This window comes from Hibiscus syriacus, unplaced genomic scaffold, assembly GCF_006381635.1.
Source record: "Hibiscus syriacus cultivar Baekdansim isolate YM2019G1 unplaced genomic scaffold, ASM638163v2 tig00112738_pilon, whole genome shotgun sequence".
In the NCBI taxonomy this organism is placed as follows: Eukaryota; Viridiplantae; Streptophyta; class Magnoliopsida; order Malvales; family Malvaceae; genus Hibiscus; species Hibiscus syriacus.
In genome coordinates this window covers 598174-618340 of record NW_024063392.1, presented here as the reverse complement: position 1 = coordinate 618340, position 20167 = coordinate 598174, and the positions used below count along the sequence as shown (strand labels likewise).

The 20167-nt window shown below is 31.9% G+C and overlaps 1 protein-coding gene across 1 annotated transcript; it reads right to left on the bottom strand.

Moving 5' to 3' along the window:
* Nucleotides 1-1821: 1821 nt before the first annotated feature.
* LOC120182848 (inositol phosphorylceramide glucuronosyltransferase 1-like) lies at nucleotides 1822-6697 on the bottom strand. The gene is made up of 9 exons (XM_039187700.1): nucleotides 6263-6697; nucleotides 5850-5970; nucleotides 4788-5137; nucleotides 4040-4147; nucleotides 3797-3934; nucleotides 3573-3701; nucleotides 3058-3343; nucleotides 2823-2946; nucleotides 1822-2227 (listed from the first exon to the last, which is right to left on the bottom strand). The coding sequence occupies exons 1-9, from the start codon at nucleotides 6503-6505 to the stop codon at nucleotides 2086-2088; spliced, it is 1641 nt and encodes a 546-aa protein (XP_039043631.1). The 5' UTR covers nucleotides 6506-6697; the 3' UTR covers nucleotides 1822-2085.
* Nucleotides 6698-20167: the final 13470 nt, after the last annotated feature.

Sequence of the window (20167 nt, the reverse complement as noted above, 5' to 3'; positions counted from 1 at the left end):
AAACTTCAATTGCAATGCCAAAGGACAAACAATAATTGCTATGCAAATACAAAAGCATTGCTGTACTTCAACTTGTTTATGGTTCGTGTCGGGACAAATTCGGCCTCATCATCATTTTATTTTCTTATGATTTATTTTATGTTTAGATTTTTTTATTAGTATGATATAAATACAAAGTAATATTTGTTTAAAATTAATTCTCAATTATTTAACATTAAACGTTTATTAATATTTATGGTGCTCAAATTTAATATCTCAAAAAATAACAATAATTCTTTCACCATCAGATATACTTGAAATTTTGAAATAGAAAACATTAATTTAATGTCACTTTCAGGAATGGACAAAAAAAATGCATTAATATATTTATATTAGAAAATTTAGTACTCCTGAGAAAAAAGAAAAAAAAATAATAGACTTTTATATAAGGATATTAATGGACTTGGAAGTGTATAGAAAACGTCGTGCTTACCACTTAATTTAACCTCATATAATTCTTTGTTGGTAGAATGATTTAAGTTAAAATCATTTTTTTAACATTAATTTGAGTGATACTAGATGTGTCTCGTTATCAATTAATCATATGTGAAAATATCACATTAACAATATGTATTGATCTTTAGTCAACTAATGAATTTTCATTCAATACATATTATTTTGATAAACAATTAAAATACTATAAAATAAAATACTAAAAAATATAGAACAAAGAAATAATAGATATATAAACATTGAAGATTAATTGTATGCTAAAATGGGTAGAAAATAATATTTTATATAGAAATTTGTATTTTAAAAAATGGATATTGGCAGAAAAAATTATATTAACAAAGATATTAATGTTTTATATATAAAAAAGATATTAATAACTCATTAATTTATTACTAATTATTAAACGTGTATAGAAATAAGTAACTTCTTTCACCTAAATTAATTATTACTGTCAACCTGCTTGCCGGGCTCTTAAATCCTATGAATTGCCCCCCCCCCCAATCATCTCTGTTCTTCAACTGAACTATTATGATTCCTCTACATTTTAATCAGTTTTCTTTTTCAGTGTGAAACGTTCATATTTAGCAATAATCTACAATATATATTAGTAAAACGTTGACTCTACTAAAATAAATGAATAAATCAAAGTTGTGATTTAATATATACTAAGAGTTGCATCAAAAATATATATTAAGAGTTAATTTACTCCAATTTAATTAAGAAACTACTAAAATATTTATATATTCGTCACGACTATGGATGGGACACTTAGACGCCGTGACTTGTTTGTTTTTGGCTTGAAAGGTTGAGGGAATACAGGCTAGTTAAGTTGCGCATCTTTGTTTTTTAATATTCATTTAGATCATGAGTTTTAAATCTACTAAGAATACTTCTCTTTTTTCTCATAGTTTTCTTTCACCTTCCTTCCAAGTAAAATTAGAAATAGTAGCATTTGACAAAAAAGGAAAGATGTTAACTGAATTAAACGACTCGTGAGCTGTTCGAGTTCAAGTCAATTAAAACTTAATTGATATTTGATTTGAGTTGATCAATTCAAATTCGAATTTAATATCTTAATGAACTAAATTATGCAAGACCTACCTTGACTTAATAAATTTACAAACACTATTATTATATATATATATATATATATATGGATGTTGATTACCTTAATTTTAAATTTATTATATATTGGTAAACTTTTTTTCAAGCACCTCCACCTCAAGTATGCGTCTAATGTCATCAAATTCCTTTTCATATTGTTCAAAACAGGATTCCTTTAGCTTATGTCCTTTCCTATTCTAAAAGAATAATCAATAAAATCAAAAGAAAATAATTTTTTAAATTCTAATTTGACATTTTTCTGCAACGATACACACATCAACCATTGTAATTGTATGTTACATAAAATACAAATTAAACAGAAAATAAAGCTATTAGCGAATGTTACCGAGATTCTTCGTTTTCCTTGGAGCATTCATGTGCTCCATACATATTCCAACGTGAGCGATCCATCCATCTTCATTTTCTGTATCCGACACCCGTCTCTGACTGAGCCTGATAATATATTCGATAACTTACAAAAGCTTGGTATCAACACAGGAAACATGCACTTCTTGAGGGTGTGGAGTCCCGGTGTTCAAGACCTTTCGAGAACGAGCGGATCGCAAGATGCTCCGATGCATATGCCATGAAAGAAGCTAAAATAAGCCCTCCAACCACCATTAGACCCAATCTGGTGTGAAAATGGCATGGACGATGAAATTTAGAGTAATTCAAGAATGTTAAAATAAGGATTTTCAAGCATTAGATATAAGGTTTTAGCTCCTAAAAGCCTCCATGATCGTCTCTGTCAGTCCGACTCTATGTTACTCGTATTTAGGTGAAAATGCAAATAGGGTATATTTAATCTCTTTATGTTTTTCTTAATGTACTTGAAGGGTCTTTTGGAGGGTCATATATCCTTACCTACATCCAAATATGTGTTAAACACGGTATACGTACTTAAATAAATACGAAGGTTCAAAGCAATATAGCTGACTCTTCATTTTTCTTGCGACACCCATGTTCATGGATATAGAGATATGACCGAAGATCCTCTCAAGTCGAGAAAAACATGGAAATAAATATGATACAAGTATTGGACATATATCCGTACCCGACACTTGCACTTGGGTCATGAGCAACATAGATGATGACAAGAACGTATGAAGAGATAACGTCAGCATTTATCATCTTCCTTCTTTAGTTTCTTCCTAAAGTCTAAAAGCGTTGAAAATGTATTCGTTCATAATGGCAGGAGAAAACAATAATATATCAATTGGAATTACCTCAAGAAAAGAGCAGTGATCCCAAAAATACATGGTAAGGATGGGGCAGCTATAGCCAAAAACGCCATCCCGAGCCCGTAGTACCAAGTTGTAACATCACAAGAGGATGCATGCCGCTGATGACCTGAAAAATATACAAGATTTATCAACCGTTATCACATTAAAGATAGAAAGGAACGAACATCATCTTTTCTCTTGATCATGCACAATAGTTTTTGTATGTGATCTAGATAACCTTTTTGAGTATCCGAATCAAAAGAATCCGTATAAGAGGAAACTGATCCTGATGGAGTTGCCGTTCTCCTTCCCCATTGATAAATCAAATGAAGAAAAGCTCCGAACAAAAGAAAGAAGGTAGTAAATGTCCACTCATACATCAAAAGCAAACCAGTCCACGGCATCACTTGTCGAGGCACAATTGCTATACCAAATCCAAGGGACACCACAGCAGCCATAAAAGAAACGAGAATTGAAATCCCACCAAGGTAGTGCGGCACCTTGGTCTCTCCGCTGTTAGAAAACTGTATTACACCAAAATCAAATAATAGAAGTGAGTCAACTAATAAATTCATATCGAAGATCAGTAGACAAATAGGGTAACAGAATTTAATCAAACCCTATTACACAAAAATCAAATAATAGAAGCGAGTCAACTAATAAATTCACATCGAAGTTCAGTAGACAAAGAGGGTAACAGGATTTAATCAAACCCGAATCAATGCAGCTTAGAATATGAAGAAAGGAACTAACCTGATTGTTTGCATTAATGGTGGAAGACGAAGAAACACTTGTGTAAGCAGTTATTCTGCTTGACCTAATTATGTAGTAAAGGTGTCTGATCTGATTGCCCAATAAAGTTCTGCAAATTGAAACCCTTATCTGCACCGGAAAGTAATATGGTTTGGGAATGGGTGTATGGGACAGCAACCACGTAAGAATTGAATTCAGAAAAAGCAACATCAACAGTCACTAACCTGAAGGAAAGAACGATAGTACCAAAAAAGTAGAGCACATAAAGGTAAAACAAAGAGGAGTTTGATCAGAAGCTCGTCATTCGGATTTTTGCCTCCACCAGTTCCAGGAAGTGATTCTTCAAGCTGTTCCCTAACATTCTGCGACATTGGCAAACAAGTTATTTGACATTTATCACAATTTGCAAAAAGGATTGGGAATACACGGGAGCTTTTCTTATAAATTGTGAAGAAGTCCGATAATACCTGCCAGACATCAACTGGTTTTAAGAGCCAAGATGTCCACCAATCCCAAGGTTTAAGAGGACCAAGAGTATAGTGAATAACACGAAGTTCACTCTCATCTACCATCCACTGCAAAATAATGCATACAGTGATAAGGAAACTTAACCAGAAAATAAAAATTATACTACGTAACAGCAGAACTTTGTTTCCTTTTTCAGAATAGTATAAGTTTCATCATGGTATAGCCCCCTGACAACCAAAGGAAAGAATTGAAACAAATCCCTTCATGATCCAAAAGCAAGAGAAAGTATTCAAAAGTTTGTCATCATAATGCATAATTAAAATGGGGATTCAAATACAAGATCTAATGATTCCAATCCCCTTGTGATCTAAAAACAAGAAAAGCCTACAACAATTGGTCATCATAATGGATAAACTGAGGATTCAAATACATGAAAAGCAACTTAAAATCAATCATATTCTATAGTTAGCATATTGTGAATCTCAACTGCTTGACTATAAGGCAAAGATTGACTGAAAGGGAGTAGCAACCTGCTAGATCTCTTCCTAATGGTTGAAAATCTGTTTTCTTCTCTTCCAACCTTTTTAAAGTAAGATTTATTCTAATATTTTTACTAACGAAACTAAACTGTATCTCTTGTTAATTTTAGTAATAGAACATGTAACATGTGAAACAAGACTAACAACAAAATAGAAGCATGGCATAAAGTTTAAAACATAATATTAGCGTGGATATATGTCGTGGTACCTTGTTGGCAAGCATGTAAAGACCAACATCTGCATTATATAGAGTGGAGAGACGCTCCATCTTAGGAGTGGGTCGGGATTTCAACACATCCAGAGGCATATTAGGATCAAAAACATGTGCATTTGGAAAATCAGGGTAGTAAGAATTCAGAAACCCTTGATCTCCTCCAGTATAAGAAGGCAAACTTTTAACTTTGGCTATCATGTCATTGAAAATAGCTTTAGATGGTTCCACTACCATGACTCCTGAATTCAGCCTCTCAGAATGCTTCAAATTGGCACAGAATTTCTCACATTGAAACAAATCTTCAATGCTTTTGACTACTATAGTATCCGCATCAAGATACACAACTACACAAGAAAATTCCAAGTGTGAAAAAATGCAATCAACAAGAAGAACCATTGCAATGGAAGGCATAATTGACCAAAAACCTAGATTAGCTAGAGGTGTAATAAAATTAAATATTCAAAATCTTGGTTCTAACCAGACAATAATGCAAGGATAATATTCTCATGTAAGTTACATAAAACATATTTTCAAGTTCTAGATTTTACTATGTGAAACAAAACAATTCAACCCAGGATATGAGCAATTTAGTTTGCAATGTATATGTTAGTAAATTCCAACCCTCCACCTCAATAAGGAGAAAGTTTTTGTGTTCAGTTTCAATGACTTTATAGTTTTAAACTTGCTCATTATAAGAGATGCTCAGAAGCCATAATAGCCATTCATAAACAATTGTGTAACATGAGCTCAGGAGCTTCATCACTGTGTCAGGTATGTATCCAACTCATGTAAGCTAAACATTTTTTCCTAAGTTCCATATTTTGTAAGGATTTTACTCGCAACCATCCATAACCATATTTGAATATGGGTTGGACACATACCTTAAGGAGACGAGTTCCGGTAACATAGACTTACCATCTGTAAAGCTTATGCACAGATAGTGGGCCAAGTATAAGGTAAACCCAACCATATTCATCCCTAATCCTACCTATACATGTTCTCTAATCAATAGAAAAATGAAGAATAAAGAAACCAAAAAAGGAATTTTTTTTTTACCTTTCTTGTAGTTAGTCATATTAAAAATTTTCAATTTGGTGTAGACACCCCAAAACCTCGTTGGCCGAACTTGATTTGGATTCTCCAATAAACTTATCCTCTCCACTATCCACCCATCAGCCTGCCCAATTATCCACCAAGGAAAAACAAAAAGATGAAACAAAGTATCAAAAATTACTAACAAACTAACAGAGCATCAATTATATAGCCTACAAGTTCCCAGAAATAGAAATGAAAAAGAAGTGATTTTAGCTAACAGAGCATTGATTATATAGCTAACAAGCTTACATAAACAGAAATGAAAAAGAAGTGATTTTATTTCTTCTTTCAGAAAAACGTGAAGTAGCTAGCTTTGAGGTAGTAGTTTTTCTTAGGAAACAAACAGAAAAGGAAACAAGTGGCCAAATTTTTACCTTGAGAAGTCTCTTGGAATAATCAGAGACGCCATCAGAGACCAAAACAACCATGTCTTTAGATGACCCAGTGTTCTTTATAGATTTCCCCAAAACCCTAACCCCCAATAGAAACTCATCTCCGTAAAGTAGTGTCACATAAGCTTCATCCTTTGAAGTTTGAGCTTTAACCCCCAACCACGCCTTAGATTGGATCGTAATCAGAAGGAACAGAAACAGGACCCAGGTTTTTAGGAGTTTCATATTATTCAAATGTTTTTCTTCTGAAAATGATCCGTAGATTCTCGAGGAAACAAAATTTATTCTTTTGTGTTGAATTAAGTTTGAATTTAAACCTTTGATGAGCGTGAAGAAATTGACCAAGGAAGAAGAAGGTTCCCTTCGATAATTTTGCTCTTGATTACGGTATCGTTTCGTAGTGGACTGTTCTTTGTTGGTATCGTTTCAGTTGCCAATTTTGAATAAAGATTTGGTATGTTGATTTTCGTTATTATTTTTAACTAATAATAGTCCGTAAGTTTATTTAATAAATAAAAATAAAATAATTTTATAGAAGGAATTTTAAAAAATATATATTGATTATATTAACCGATACATTTTTTAAAATTAAAAAATTACAAAGTAAAATATGACTATACATAAAATAAATTCAATCAGACATGTTAAATAAGAGATTTAAATATATAATTTTTTATTAGTCTGTGTATATACAAAATGGTAATTATTTAAATTTAAATTTAATTATATCTATTTATTTTTTATTCAAAAAAATATAATTATTTGTATTTATAATATGTATTTGTAAAATGATGTTATGTTAATAATTGTGATAGTAATTTACGAAAAACTAAAAAAATTAAAATTTATCAATTACTAGTTGATCTAGAGGAATGAAACACTAGATCTCTTCAGTAAGGGATGTTAAGGATTTGAATCCTAGAAGTTGTGAATTGAGTAAATTAGATTGAGAGGATCGTCCTTGTCTCTGTAGTATCTGATCTAGATTAGTCGATCAATAGATCGTATATTGATGGTTATACAAATTTTTTTATAAAATTTTATGTTTGTATATATTCATTAATGTGGTTTGTTTAATTGCAAAAAAATTGGCACAAATTACATTCTTTACATATCTACGCGGGTGCATATATACACAAATGAGCCACCTTAATCTCCAATTAATATGTATTATGATACATGTACTTGGATAAATTATTTTCTGAACCATCACGTAAGATATAGATCCAATCAATTATATTAATATATGTCAGTAATTTTTTTCTTAATCATCAATAAATTTAAGCTTAATTTTTAATTATTTATTTTTATATTAAAATTATATTTTTATCTGTTCTTCATCCTCTTAACTTTTTCTCACAATCATTTTTCGCTACAAAGGTCTTCCCCGAGTATGAATGCTTTTGTGATTTATATGTAAGAATCGACTGATGACGAATGAGGAATGAGTTTGCTGCCACCTGACTGACTCTCCAAGATGTCATGTTTGCGGATCGACTACAAAATCAATTTCCCATATTTTCCGTGATTGCGTGATTGCTAGATCTGCTTGGTATAAGATCACTAAACCGGAATGGCTTGTTGAATTTTTGCAAATGAATATATTAGATTGGATTCATTGATGAGTGATCTAAATCGATATTATTTTCTTGTTAAATCTTTGATCTTATGAATTTATTTATGTTGATTTGGTTGTCTTATGCTTATTTTCGTGCTGGAGCTTACTTTTCAGAATTAGCAGTAAAACGGGTGCATTCTGCATTTTTTTTATTATTTAGTCACAGCTGGAGACATGAGCACGACTCTGGGTATGATACAATCTGACGTGACAGTTTCTAGAAGGTCCAGACAGCAGCAGTTTTCTAGAAGATCTAGTCAGCGCCTTCTAGAAGGTGGACGGACAGAGATATCTTAGGAGACTTACTTTTAAATTTTAAAGTTTGAATTTAGAAAACATTTGAAATTATCTTTAGGATTATTTTAATTTTAATTTCTATGTTTATCTCTAGGTTTTTAGAGGTTATAAATACCCTCTTGGGGTAAGCCTACACACAACTCAGATTTCAATCTTCTTCTTACTTCTAGTTTTATAAAGTTCTTTCTTTTCTTCTCTTTTCAAGTTTTCATTTTCATTTTAAGTTTTATTTTTTAAAATGCTAAGTATGATTTCTATCATACTTAGCTAAGTTTTCCATAACCAAAGGCTAAAGCGATGACTCGATTATGAATCGTGAGAATCGAAAAACACCTCATACCCTCTCGGGTTAAATTCTAAATTTTTTGGAAACTAGATTGGCGGATATTCTTTCTTAAAATCAAAACGCTTTCACTTCAAAAATAGATTTTGGCTTGGATGATGTTATGGTTTACCTTTGGGATTATAAAATCAATTGATTCGAATTCCCTTGAACACACTTAACGAATGGTACGCTAAGAGAAATTGGGATCAAGTTCGACTTTCATAGAGAAAGCATAATTCGAGTCGCTTTTAAACTATTTTGAGTTAACAACGATAGTCGAAGTTAACTCGAACAAGGATTGTGATTCCTAAAATAGATTTGGGAAAGTCAATCACCAAAGAGGAAAATGAGCTACAATGATTGAACCTTGCGGACTCAAACCGACATTTAACTGGAGGAAAAATCATATTCAATGATCTATTGGAATTTGAGGCAGGCGAAAGCCCGAGGCTAATTTTATCGTATTGGTTTTTAATTTTACTTTCTTCGATTCTTTATATTCCTTTGAATCACTTTTGCTTTCTCAACAAACCATTTTTTTAATTTACTTGCATTTTTTACCTAGATCAAAGATCAAGAACAATCGTTTCAGTATTTTCCTTAGTCCTTGTGGATCGACCCTTACTCTCTCTATACTATTATATTTATTTTTAATGAGATTAAGGATAAATTTATTTGACAATGAAAATGACGTGTTGTCAAACTGGCGCCGTTTCCGGGGACTTCGGCAAAAGTTAATGATTTAGTTTGTTTTTTATTTATGACCAGGTAAAATCCCGAAGAGCTAGTAGATTTTGAACCTCATATCGAAGCGCTATCCCAGAGGCTATGTGAACTAACAATTCAGGAAAAGAGGAAACAACAAGAAGTACAACGCCAAGAACAATCAAATCCAGATCCTGAAGCATCATCTAACGCCAATACCTGCGAAGAAGCAATACCCGATGCCACTACAAATGTCGAATCACATTTCACACCAACTTCACCTGAACCGATGGACAATTGCACGATCCGAGAATTAGCCGCAACTCTCACGGTCTAACAACCCCTTTGCATCACATTTTCTCAAGGAGAAACTCTGTTTCAACTTAAGACTGGGCTTATTCATCTTCTTCCTACCTTCAACATTCTTCCAAGTGAAAGTCCGCATAAACATTTGGCAGAATTCCAGTTAGTCTGTTCAAGCATGAAACCACAAGGATTTTCTGACGACCAAATTAAATTGAGAGTTTTTTCATTTTCTTTATTTGGTTTAGTTAAAGAGTGGTTATTCTACTTACCTCTAAATTCAATAAATACATGGGCTGATTTAAATCGAATTTTTCTTGACAGATTTTTCCCAACAGCGAAGGCAAACGAGTTGAGGAGACGCATTTTGGGAATTAAACAAAAAGACGGAGAGTCATTTTATGATTATTGGGAAAGATTTAAGAAACTTTGCGCAAATTGTCCGCAACACAGATTAATTGAGCAAACATCCCTTCAATATTTCTATGAAGGGCTTTCTCCCTTAGAGATGAAAATGGTTGATGCTGCCAGTGGAATAGCTCTAGTCAACATAATGCCAAACGCAACAAGAGAGTTAATTTCGACGATGGTGGCGAATTCACAACAATTTTCAAGTGAACCAGCCGACGAGTTCTCTAGATAAGTTCTAAACTTGAAAATAAAATTGACAAATTAACTGACGTGGTTAATTTTCTTATTGTTGAAAAAATTAGAGTAGTGAGGCTATGCGAAATATGCACGATGCCAGATCATTTGACGGACTGCTGCCCCATGCTACAAGGAGATGCTGGTACACAAGTAAATACAATGGACAATTTTCCAAGACCTCTCCAAAAGCCTTAAAACCTATACGAAAATGCTTCCAATCCAGGATGGAGATATCATCTAAACTTGAGCTATGGCCTAAATCACGGACCATGTCAAGATTATCAATCGAGGCCACCCCTACAATAACCTTCTCAGTCGTAGAAATCATCGCTTGAATCAATCGTTGAGAGGTTGGCCCTTTCCCATGAGGAAATTTCAAAATAGTACTAAAGCTCGCTTTCAAGAGCTCGAAAAGCAAATGAGCCAACTGACTCAAACCTTGGGGAGATTAGAATCACAAGGGAGGCTATCATCACAAACTAAGCTGAATCCAAGAGATAATGTTAATGCCATCACGCTTCAAAGCGGTACAATTGTTGAACAACCAGTCCCAACGAAAGTAAGCGCAAGATCCCTGAAGAAAAATTAAAAGCCAAACTCCCAGAGGGAAGAAGAAGTAGTTGACGTAGAATTCTAAGAAAAGAATAAAGATGAATCGCAAACTTCTGCGCCATCTCCCTATACCGTTCCGCCTTCCTTTCCTGAAAGATTCATAAAAATAGACAAACAATTTGAGGAGAAAGAAATCTTGGATGTATTACGGAAAGTGGAAATAAATATTCTGCTTCTTGAGGTGATCCAGAAAGTACTGAGGTATGCCAGATACATTATGTAACATCCTCAATACCAGGTTAGTGACCAAATTGTAAAGTTTCAGAAATTGGTGATTAAAGTAGCATAATTGAATAGTTCAATGATTTATTGGAAATATGATGAAGGTTATTTAGTAATTATTAAAGGAAATAAAGGGTAAAATGGTCATTTGACCAAAAAGATTTTTATCTTTCTTTTAAGGTTATAAAACACGTGAAAAGGGTGAGAAGAAAAGAAAAGTCTGGAGCTTGGGTTATCTCCTTCCACTTCTCTTCTCGTAAGCTCCATGGCAAAGGTAAGTTTAATTTCAGTTGGTTAATTCTTGAGTTTTAAGCTTAGTATTGATTCTTGGGGTGCTAAGAAAGATTATTTAGAGATTAAAGTATGTTGAAACTTCAAAATGGATAAGTTATGAAGGATTAAATATGAAGAGTTTTTAAGTGAATTAGTGAAATACAAGGAGTTAATAGATTTTGAAGTTGAATTTGACTTGTCAATGGTTAAATTAATGAATATGAAGTGTTAGAAGTGGATTTGGAACATGTTGAAAATTTAGTGTAAATCTTGAATTACATATGGAGAATAGGATTTTGATGTTAAAAAGGTGATTAATGAATAGAAATGAGTTTGAATATGAGTATGTTAGTTAAGAATAAGAAAGGGGATGATATATGAAGTAATTAAGCTGAAAAGAGTGGATTTTCTGGTATAAATTGGAATTCTGGTCTATGTGCATCGATGCACATTCAATGTGTACCGATGCATCAAGGGCAAATTTCCAGAAATTGTTCAGTGTGTATCGATGCACAGGAAATGCATCGATGCACCCCCTTAAAATGAAAACATCGAAGGTGATTTGTGTATCGATGCATGGGTAGTGCATCAATGCACTTCAAAGGAAATACAATTATACCTTTCTTTTGGTTTAAGAAATGATAGATTAGTGTATATCAATTGGATACTAATATGTATCAATGAATGATTATATAGATATCGAGCACGAACAATTCCCGGAACGATTATCAAGTTATGATTCGATCGCAAGAGAGGAAATTATAAAACTGGATTGGAACTTAGTGAGGCTAAGGTGAGTGCGCATTATTTTATATATGATGTTTAATGGGAAATACGACTTTCGACAAGTTTATTTTCTATAGTATTATGCATGAAGTATGAACATGAACATGTGTTTGTTATGAGTGTCTGAGTTATGTCTTATGGTATGTGTTGACATGTTATTGTATATGTATTTTATGGTTGATATGAATATATGCTATGTTATGATGATATAAACTATATGATATGATAAGAAATTATATGAATATAAAAGAGAATTTCTTTGATAAGATCTTTGAGATATATATAGAAATGGAATATAAGACTACGCGAATACATGATATGGGATAAATTAGGTAATAATATGGGAATATGGTAAAAAGCAAGTTTAGAAGAAATGATAGGAATGAATTAATCAAATGTAAAGGTTATATAAACAATAAGAATGTGAGCTGGCCAAGTGAATAGTGGTATGAACATTTATGTGAAATAGTAAAATAGAATTATATCATTGAATGAGAATTGAAACAAAATAGATAATATTGACCTATATGATGATATGAGAATAGTAGATCAAATAGGAGACTTGAACATAAGTGATAATAGGAACATATAAGATGAGCTAGATGGGAAAGATATATATGCTTAAATAAAATTATGATATATGGGTTGTATGATGGATTATATAAACTTGTGAATATATATATATATATATATATATATATATATATATATATATATGATAAGACATAAAAATAAGATATAAGCAATGTGACAAGAAATATGAAATAATATGAAAAGTGGATATGAGCTACGTGATATGTGAAAGTGATTTACGTGTTTATACGTATATGTGATTCAACTTATGTGACATAATCTACGTGCTATGTGAAAGTGAACTACGTGTTTATGTGAAAGTGAACTACGTATTTATGTGAAAAATGTGAAATGACATAAATGATAATGCCCATGTTATGTGTCATGAGAGCTAGGGTATAGTTGGCATGCCAAGAGTCGAGGGTCTACGCGGTCCTTCGGGACATATATGTATTCTTTGGAATATGTGTGAGGTCTTTTGAGACACATACTTGATCCTTGGCATATGTGTATGATTCTTAAGGAATTTTATATGTGGTCTTTAGGGACAACCTTATATGGCACTTCGGTGTATTTCTACGCGGCACTACGGTATAATTCTACGTGGCACTTCGGTGCATTTATACGAGCTGTGGTGACAACATTAGTGCTCAACCTCTATAGACTCACATATCTATAGTTCTCACATGTGTACATGGACTAATAAAGAAATAACAACAAATATATTACATGTGACTTATATGTTTTTGTGCTGTGAATGGTATTATATGATTTATATGTGGATATGTGGATTGTATGATTAAATGAGTCAAATGTTGGTTAAAATGCTAGGTATAAGAGGATATGTATTAAGTTATATAAACGATAATAATATTGATAATGAAATAAGGCTAATGATGGACATGATGAGTGATGAATATATGTGTTTATATGTTCTTATATGTAATGATATATTGTATATGTGTTATAGGGATTTGTTACATGAATAAGAGTATGAGTGATAGTAGTAATTATTCATGCATGATTTCAAGCTATAGTTTATATTTTATGTTTATTGCCTCACTAAGTCCTAGACTTAGTGTGTGATTGTTTCACACGTAGGTTATCGAAGTGAGAAGAGTAAAGAGAATGTAGAGCAAGACAGGTCAGTTCTCCTTACCAAAGGTCAGATCAGAAGAAAGGTGAATAATATGTATTTTAATACATAAAGTTCTAGTTGGCAGGTATTGAAAATAATATATTGTATAAGCTCTGAATAGTTCGGTAAAGGTTTTGAATTAGTTATATGTAATAATAAATTTTAAATTACTCACTATTTTATACAAGTAAAGGTTTTGAAAAGTTAATGTGACACTTCGGACTCGGATCCGGGTCGGATACGGGTTGAGGGTGTTACATTTAATGGTATCAGAGCTAAGGTTTAGCCGATTCTAGGCTTAAACTGAAGTTAAATGAGATTTAAAATGTGTACATGCCAACACAAAGTCAATAATTTCTGATCTGATAAGTGTAAGGAGTATACTGTCTTGCTAATAGAATAAGAATAGTATGATATTATAAAAATCTGATTGCAATAGTTTCGAAATGAAGTGAGAGGTAAATCTGATTGTAATATCAATTCACCTGCTCTGGCCAGGTAGGATAAAGAGCGGACACATCAGGAAATGCCTCGTAAGATCAAAGATTGATTTCAGAAAGTTGAAATCATATTAGAATAGTGATAGTAGGTTTTCATTGTTTTGAATCGGAAAAGTGATAGGGAGTAGTTTTATTATTTTGTGGATAAGATAAAATAAGGTGAACAAGTTTCACCATAAGAGCGTTAAAAGATCAAATGATGCAGTGAGAATTGGTAGAAGAGTTCAAGAATAAGTGTATCAGTGACAAGCGTATAAAATGTATAAAGTCAGAGCTTATGAGTTCAAAACGAAGGGATAATATTAAGTATAAGCAAGAGTGTTTATATGATAAGGGTTTGTAGTTAAGACGAAAAGAGTTAGCATTGGCTAACGAAAGTACGTGATAAAATGTACTGGAATTATAAGATATTGTCATGATATAATAACCAAATATGAAATGGATCTGGATACAGTTGTATATTTGGATCATAGTAATGTGGTATAGTAAAGGAAAAGGAAGTAAGGACTTGTATATTTGAGTAAAGTTGAAGATTGATAAGAAGAGTTTAAGAATGAGTATATCGATGATCAGATTATAAGACAAAGGAAGTCAGAATGTTGAGTTTGAGCAACGGAAATTACAGGATGTATGAGAATAGAGGTGAAATTGATAAGTTAAATAAACTAATTTTGAGATAATTTCGATTGGAAAGAATGTATATGATTGGTTAACTAGGGCTTGTGCCCTAGATTGGACATATGTTATTGACTAGCTGTGAGAATAAAGGTGATAGAGTTATAAAATTGGAGGAAAGATAGAGTTGAGTTAATCAATTATGATGTGAAACTGAATATAGTTGTGTATTCTGATCAGACAACTATGATGTAGAAAAGAAGATAAGTATTTGCATGGAACCTTAAGGAAGGAAAATACAAGTATAAGAAATGATAAAGAATGAAGTTTTGTATAAGTAAATGGGTTATCAAAGTTATGAGGATACAATGAAGATTGGTACATAAAGATGAGTATAGGTGATAAGACTAGAGTATGTGAACATGAAAGGAAAAATATGATTTGAGTATAAGGAATAAATAAAGGAATAATGGAATAAAGAAATGAAAGGGATGATTTAAAGGATCAGATACGATAAAGGTTATATGGAAGTGTAGATGACAATTTTGATATAGAAGTAAGAAAAGTGTGCAAGGTGATGTGAAAAGATTCTTTAAAAGTATATGTTAATTATATTTAAAAAAGATCTAATGTTGTGTTCTCGGTCAAATGATATTGGAAAACGAGTTGGTTATTGTTATAAGATAATTAAAGAGGGATTTATGAGGTTAATTGATGAAAATGGATGTTACTGTCTACATGATTAGTGATATTATATGAAGTCGCAGAAATGGTCAAAGGAAAATGCATAATGGAATGAGAGAAAAGACAGAAAGGGATTAAAGTTACTAGTTACTGTTTATATGATCAGTGACAGTAGATAAATGTATAAAGGAAAAAGGTTGTTGAAGAAATAAAGGAAGGAAAGATTAAGAAAGGAGGTAACATGAGAACAATAGAAGATATGTTCTTATTGATTTGTTCAGTGAAAATTCGAGGATGAATTTTCTTTAAAGGAGGGGAGATTTGTAACATCCTCAATATCGGGTTTGTGACGAAATTGTAAAGTTTCAGAAATTGGTGATTAAAGTAGGATAATTGAATAGTTCAATGATTTATTGGAAATATGATGAAGGTTATTTAGTAATTATTAAAGGAAATAAAGAGTAAAATGGTTATTTGACCAGAAATATTTTTATCTTTCTTTTAAGGTTATAAAACACATGGAAATGGTGAGAAGAAAAGAAAAGTCTGGAGCTTGGGTTATCTCCTTCCTCTTCTCTTCCCGTAAGCTCCATGGCAGAGGTAAGTTTAATTTCAGTTGGTTAATTCATGAGTTTTAAGCTTAGTTTTGATTCTTGGGGGTGCTAAGAAAGATTATTTAGAGATTAAAGTATGTTGTAACTTCAAAATGGATGAGTTATGAAGGATTAAATATGAAAAGTTTTTAAGTGAATTAGTGAAATAGAAGGAGTTAATAGATTTTGAAGTTGAATTTGACTTGTCAATGGTTAAATTAAGGAATATGAAGTGTTAGAAGTGGATTTGGAACATGTTGAAAATTTAGTGTAAATCTTGAATTACATATGGAGAATAGGATTTTGATGTTAAAAAGGTGATTAATGAATAGAAATGAGTTTGAATATGAGTATGTAAATTAAGAATAAGAAAGGGGATGATATATGAAGTAATTAACCTGAAAAGAGTGGATTTTCGGGTATAAATTGGAAATTTTGGGCTATGTGCATCGATGCATATTCAATGTGTACCGATGCATCAAGGGTAAATTTCCAGAAATTGTTCAGTGTGTATCGATGCACTTGGAAATTGTTCAGTGTGTATCGATGCACAGGAAGTGCATCGATGCACCCATTAAAAATGGAAACATCGAATGCAATTAGTGCATCGATGCACCACCTTAAAATGAAAACATCGAAGGTGATTTGTGTATCGATGCATGGGTAGTGCATCGATGCACTTCAAGGGAAATAGAATTATACCTTTCTTTTGGTTTAAGAAATGATAGATTAGTGTATATCAATTGGATACTAATATGTATCAATGAATGATTATATAGATATCGAGCATGAACAAGTTCCGGAACGATTATCAAGTTATGATTCAATCGCAAGAGAGGAAATTATAAAACTGAATTGGAACTTAGTGAGGCCAAGGTGAGTGCACATTATTTTATATATGATGTTTAATGAGAAATACGACTTATGACAAGTTTATTTTCTATAGTATTATGCATGAAGTATGAACATGAACATGTGTTTGTTATGAGTGTCTGAGTTATATGTTATGGTATGTGTTGACATGTTATTGTATATGTATTTTATGGTTGATGTGAATATATGCTATGTTATGATGATATAAACTATATGATATGATAAGAAATTATATGAATATAAAAGAGAAGTTATGTGATAAGATCTTTGAGATATATATAGAAATGGAATATATGACTACGCGAATACATGATATGGCATAAATTAGGTAATAATATGGGAATATGGTAAAAAGCAAGTTTAGAAGATATGATAGGAATGACGTAATCAAATGTAAAGGTTATATAAATAATAAGAATATGAGTTGGGCAAGTGAATAGTGGTATGAACATTTATGTGAAATAGTAAAATAGAATTATATCATTGAATGAGAATTCAAACAAGATAGATAATATTGACCTATATGATGATATGAAAATAATAGATCAAATAGGAGACTTGAACATAAGTGATAATAGGAACATATAAGATGAGCTAGATGGGAAAGATACACATGCTTAAATAAAATTATGATATATGGGTTGTATGATGGATTATATAAACATGTGAATATATATATATATATATGATAAGACATAAAAATAAGATATAAGCAATGTGACAAAAATGTGAAATATTATGAAAAGTGGATATAAGCTACGTGATATGTGAAAGTGATTTACGTGTTTATATGTATATGTGATTCAACTTATGTGACATAATCTATGTGCTATGTGAAAGTGAACTACGTGTTTATGTGAAAATGTGAAATGACATAAATGATGATGCCCATGTTATGTGTCATGAGAGCTAAGGTATAGTTGGCATGCGAAGAGTCGAGGGTCTACGTGGTCCTTCGGGACATATATGTATTCTTTGGAATATGTGTGAGGTCTTTTGAGACACATACTTGATCCTTGGCATATGTATATGATTCTTCAGGAATTTTCTACGTGGTCTTTAGGGACAACCTTATATGGCACTTCGGTGCATTTCTACGCGGCACTACGGTGCAATTTTACGTGGCACTTCGGTGCATTTATACGAGCTGTGGTGACAACATTAGTTCACAACCTCTATAGACTCGCATATCTATAGTTCTCACATGTGTACATGGGCTAATAAAGAAATAACAACAAATATATTACATGTGACTTGTATGTTTTTGTGCTGTGAATGGTATTATATGATTTATATGATGATATGTGGATTGTATGATTAAATGAGTCAAATGTTGGTTAAAATGCTAGGTATAAGAGGATATGTATTAAGTGATATAAACGATAATAATATTGATAATGAAATAAGGCTAATGATGGACATGATGAGTGATGAATATATGTGTTTATATGTTCTTATATGTAATGATATATTGTATATGTGTTATAGGGATTTGTTACATGAATAAGGGTATGAGTGATAGTAGTAATTGTTCATGGATGATTACAAGCTATAGTTTATATTTTATATTTATTTCCTCACTAAGTTATAGACTTAGCGTGTGATTGTTTCACACGTAGGTTATCGAAGTGAGAAGAGTAAAGAGCAATGTGGAGCAAGACAGGTCAGTTCTCTTTACCAAATGTCAGATAAGAAGAAAGGTGAAAAATATGTATTTTAATACATAAAGTTCTAGTTCGCAAGTATTCAAAATAATATATTGTATAAGCTCTGAATAGTTCGGTAAAGGTTTTGAATAAGTTATATGTAATAATAAATTTTAAATTACTCACTATTTTATACAAGTAAAGGTTTTGAAAAGTCAATGTGACACTTCGGACTCAGATCCGGGTCGGATACAGTTTGGGGGTATTACACATTGATCTCTGTACTAATTAAATATGACTTACTGGAAATGAAAATGTGAATTTAGGTGAGAACGTCTTAGTAGTTTTCCACTTACCGTTTCCACCAAAGTATAAGGACCAAGATATGTTTGCAGTACCTTGTAAAATTGGTGAGGTTAAAATCAAGCGATCTATGTGCAATCTAGGTGCATTTATCAATGTAATGCCTCTCTTCGTCTATAATTTATTTTCCACCGAACCATTGAAGGGGACGAGAGTTACACTTCAGCTCGCTGATAAATAAATTATTTATACTGAAGGACTCATAGAAAATGTTTTAGTAGAGGTAAACGACTTAATTTTCCCTGCTGATTTTTATGTGATTGATATGGAAAATGATCGTAACAACATTGGTTCTGAAATTCTCCTCGATCGTCCCTTTCTGAGCACGACAAATGCAAAAATTGACGTTCAAAGCGGTATTCGTACTATAGAGTTCTATGATGAGATCGTAAAATTTAATATTTATAAAGCAATGAGATATCCTGTTGACGTGCATAGTATTAATTTTGTTGGCGTTATTGAACTTGTTGATGATGAATCTAACTTTGTTGATGATTTATATAGGGAATCATATGATAAAAAAGACGACATAAGAGAGTTAAAAATATTTCAGTTGTTGATTCAGATTTGATCTTAACTCCTTTAAAAACTAAAGATTTATTTTCCCTTTTTGCATGCACTAAAAATTAAGTCAAAACCATCGAGGAATCGTTTGAATAAATTAATTTTTGGTAAATAAATGTTTTGATGGACATTCTTTTTGACAAGATTTTAAAATTGAAAAATATCTGAAGAAATCTTTATGAGAATTTTCGAATTTATCATAAGGAATTTCTTAGTTGGAAAAAAGAGAATGAAGTGGAAGTGTTTGTCACAGAACTTGTAGTATGAACCAAGTCGTCGAGCTAACGACGTTAAAAATAACGCTTCGTGAGAAGTAACCTATTATTTTTAATTCCGTTACATTTTTATTTTATTTTATTTTTTGTTAAGTAAATCTAATTTAATTATTTATTTTATTTTTCAAGAACCAAATATTTTCAATCGACCTTAAACAAGGGAAATTTACAGAATTTATATTCAAACAGTGGCAATATTCGGTCCCCAGAGCAGCAGCACTTGTCACGCGACATAATGGAACAATCTGTTCCAGCACCATGCGCACTGTTTCAT

What these genes read in the sequence shown, in the direction of transcription:
- LOC120182848 (XM_039187700.1), bottom strand. Translation starts at nt 6,505, where the DNA reads ATGAAACTCCTAAAAACCTGGGTCCTGTTTCTGTTCCTTCTGATTACG. An exon ending in TTTACATGCTTGCCAACAAG is followed by an intron (nt 4,148 to 4,787) that starts GTACCACGACAT and finishes ATTATTTTGCAG; the next exon opens with TGGATGGTAGATGAGAGTGA. An exon ending in CCATTAATGCAAACAATCAG is followed by an intron (nt 3,344 to 3,572) that starts GTTAGTTCCTTT and finishes GGTGTAATACAG; the next exon opens with TTTTCTAACAGCGGAGAGAC.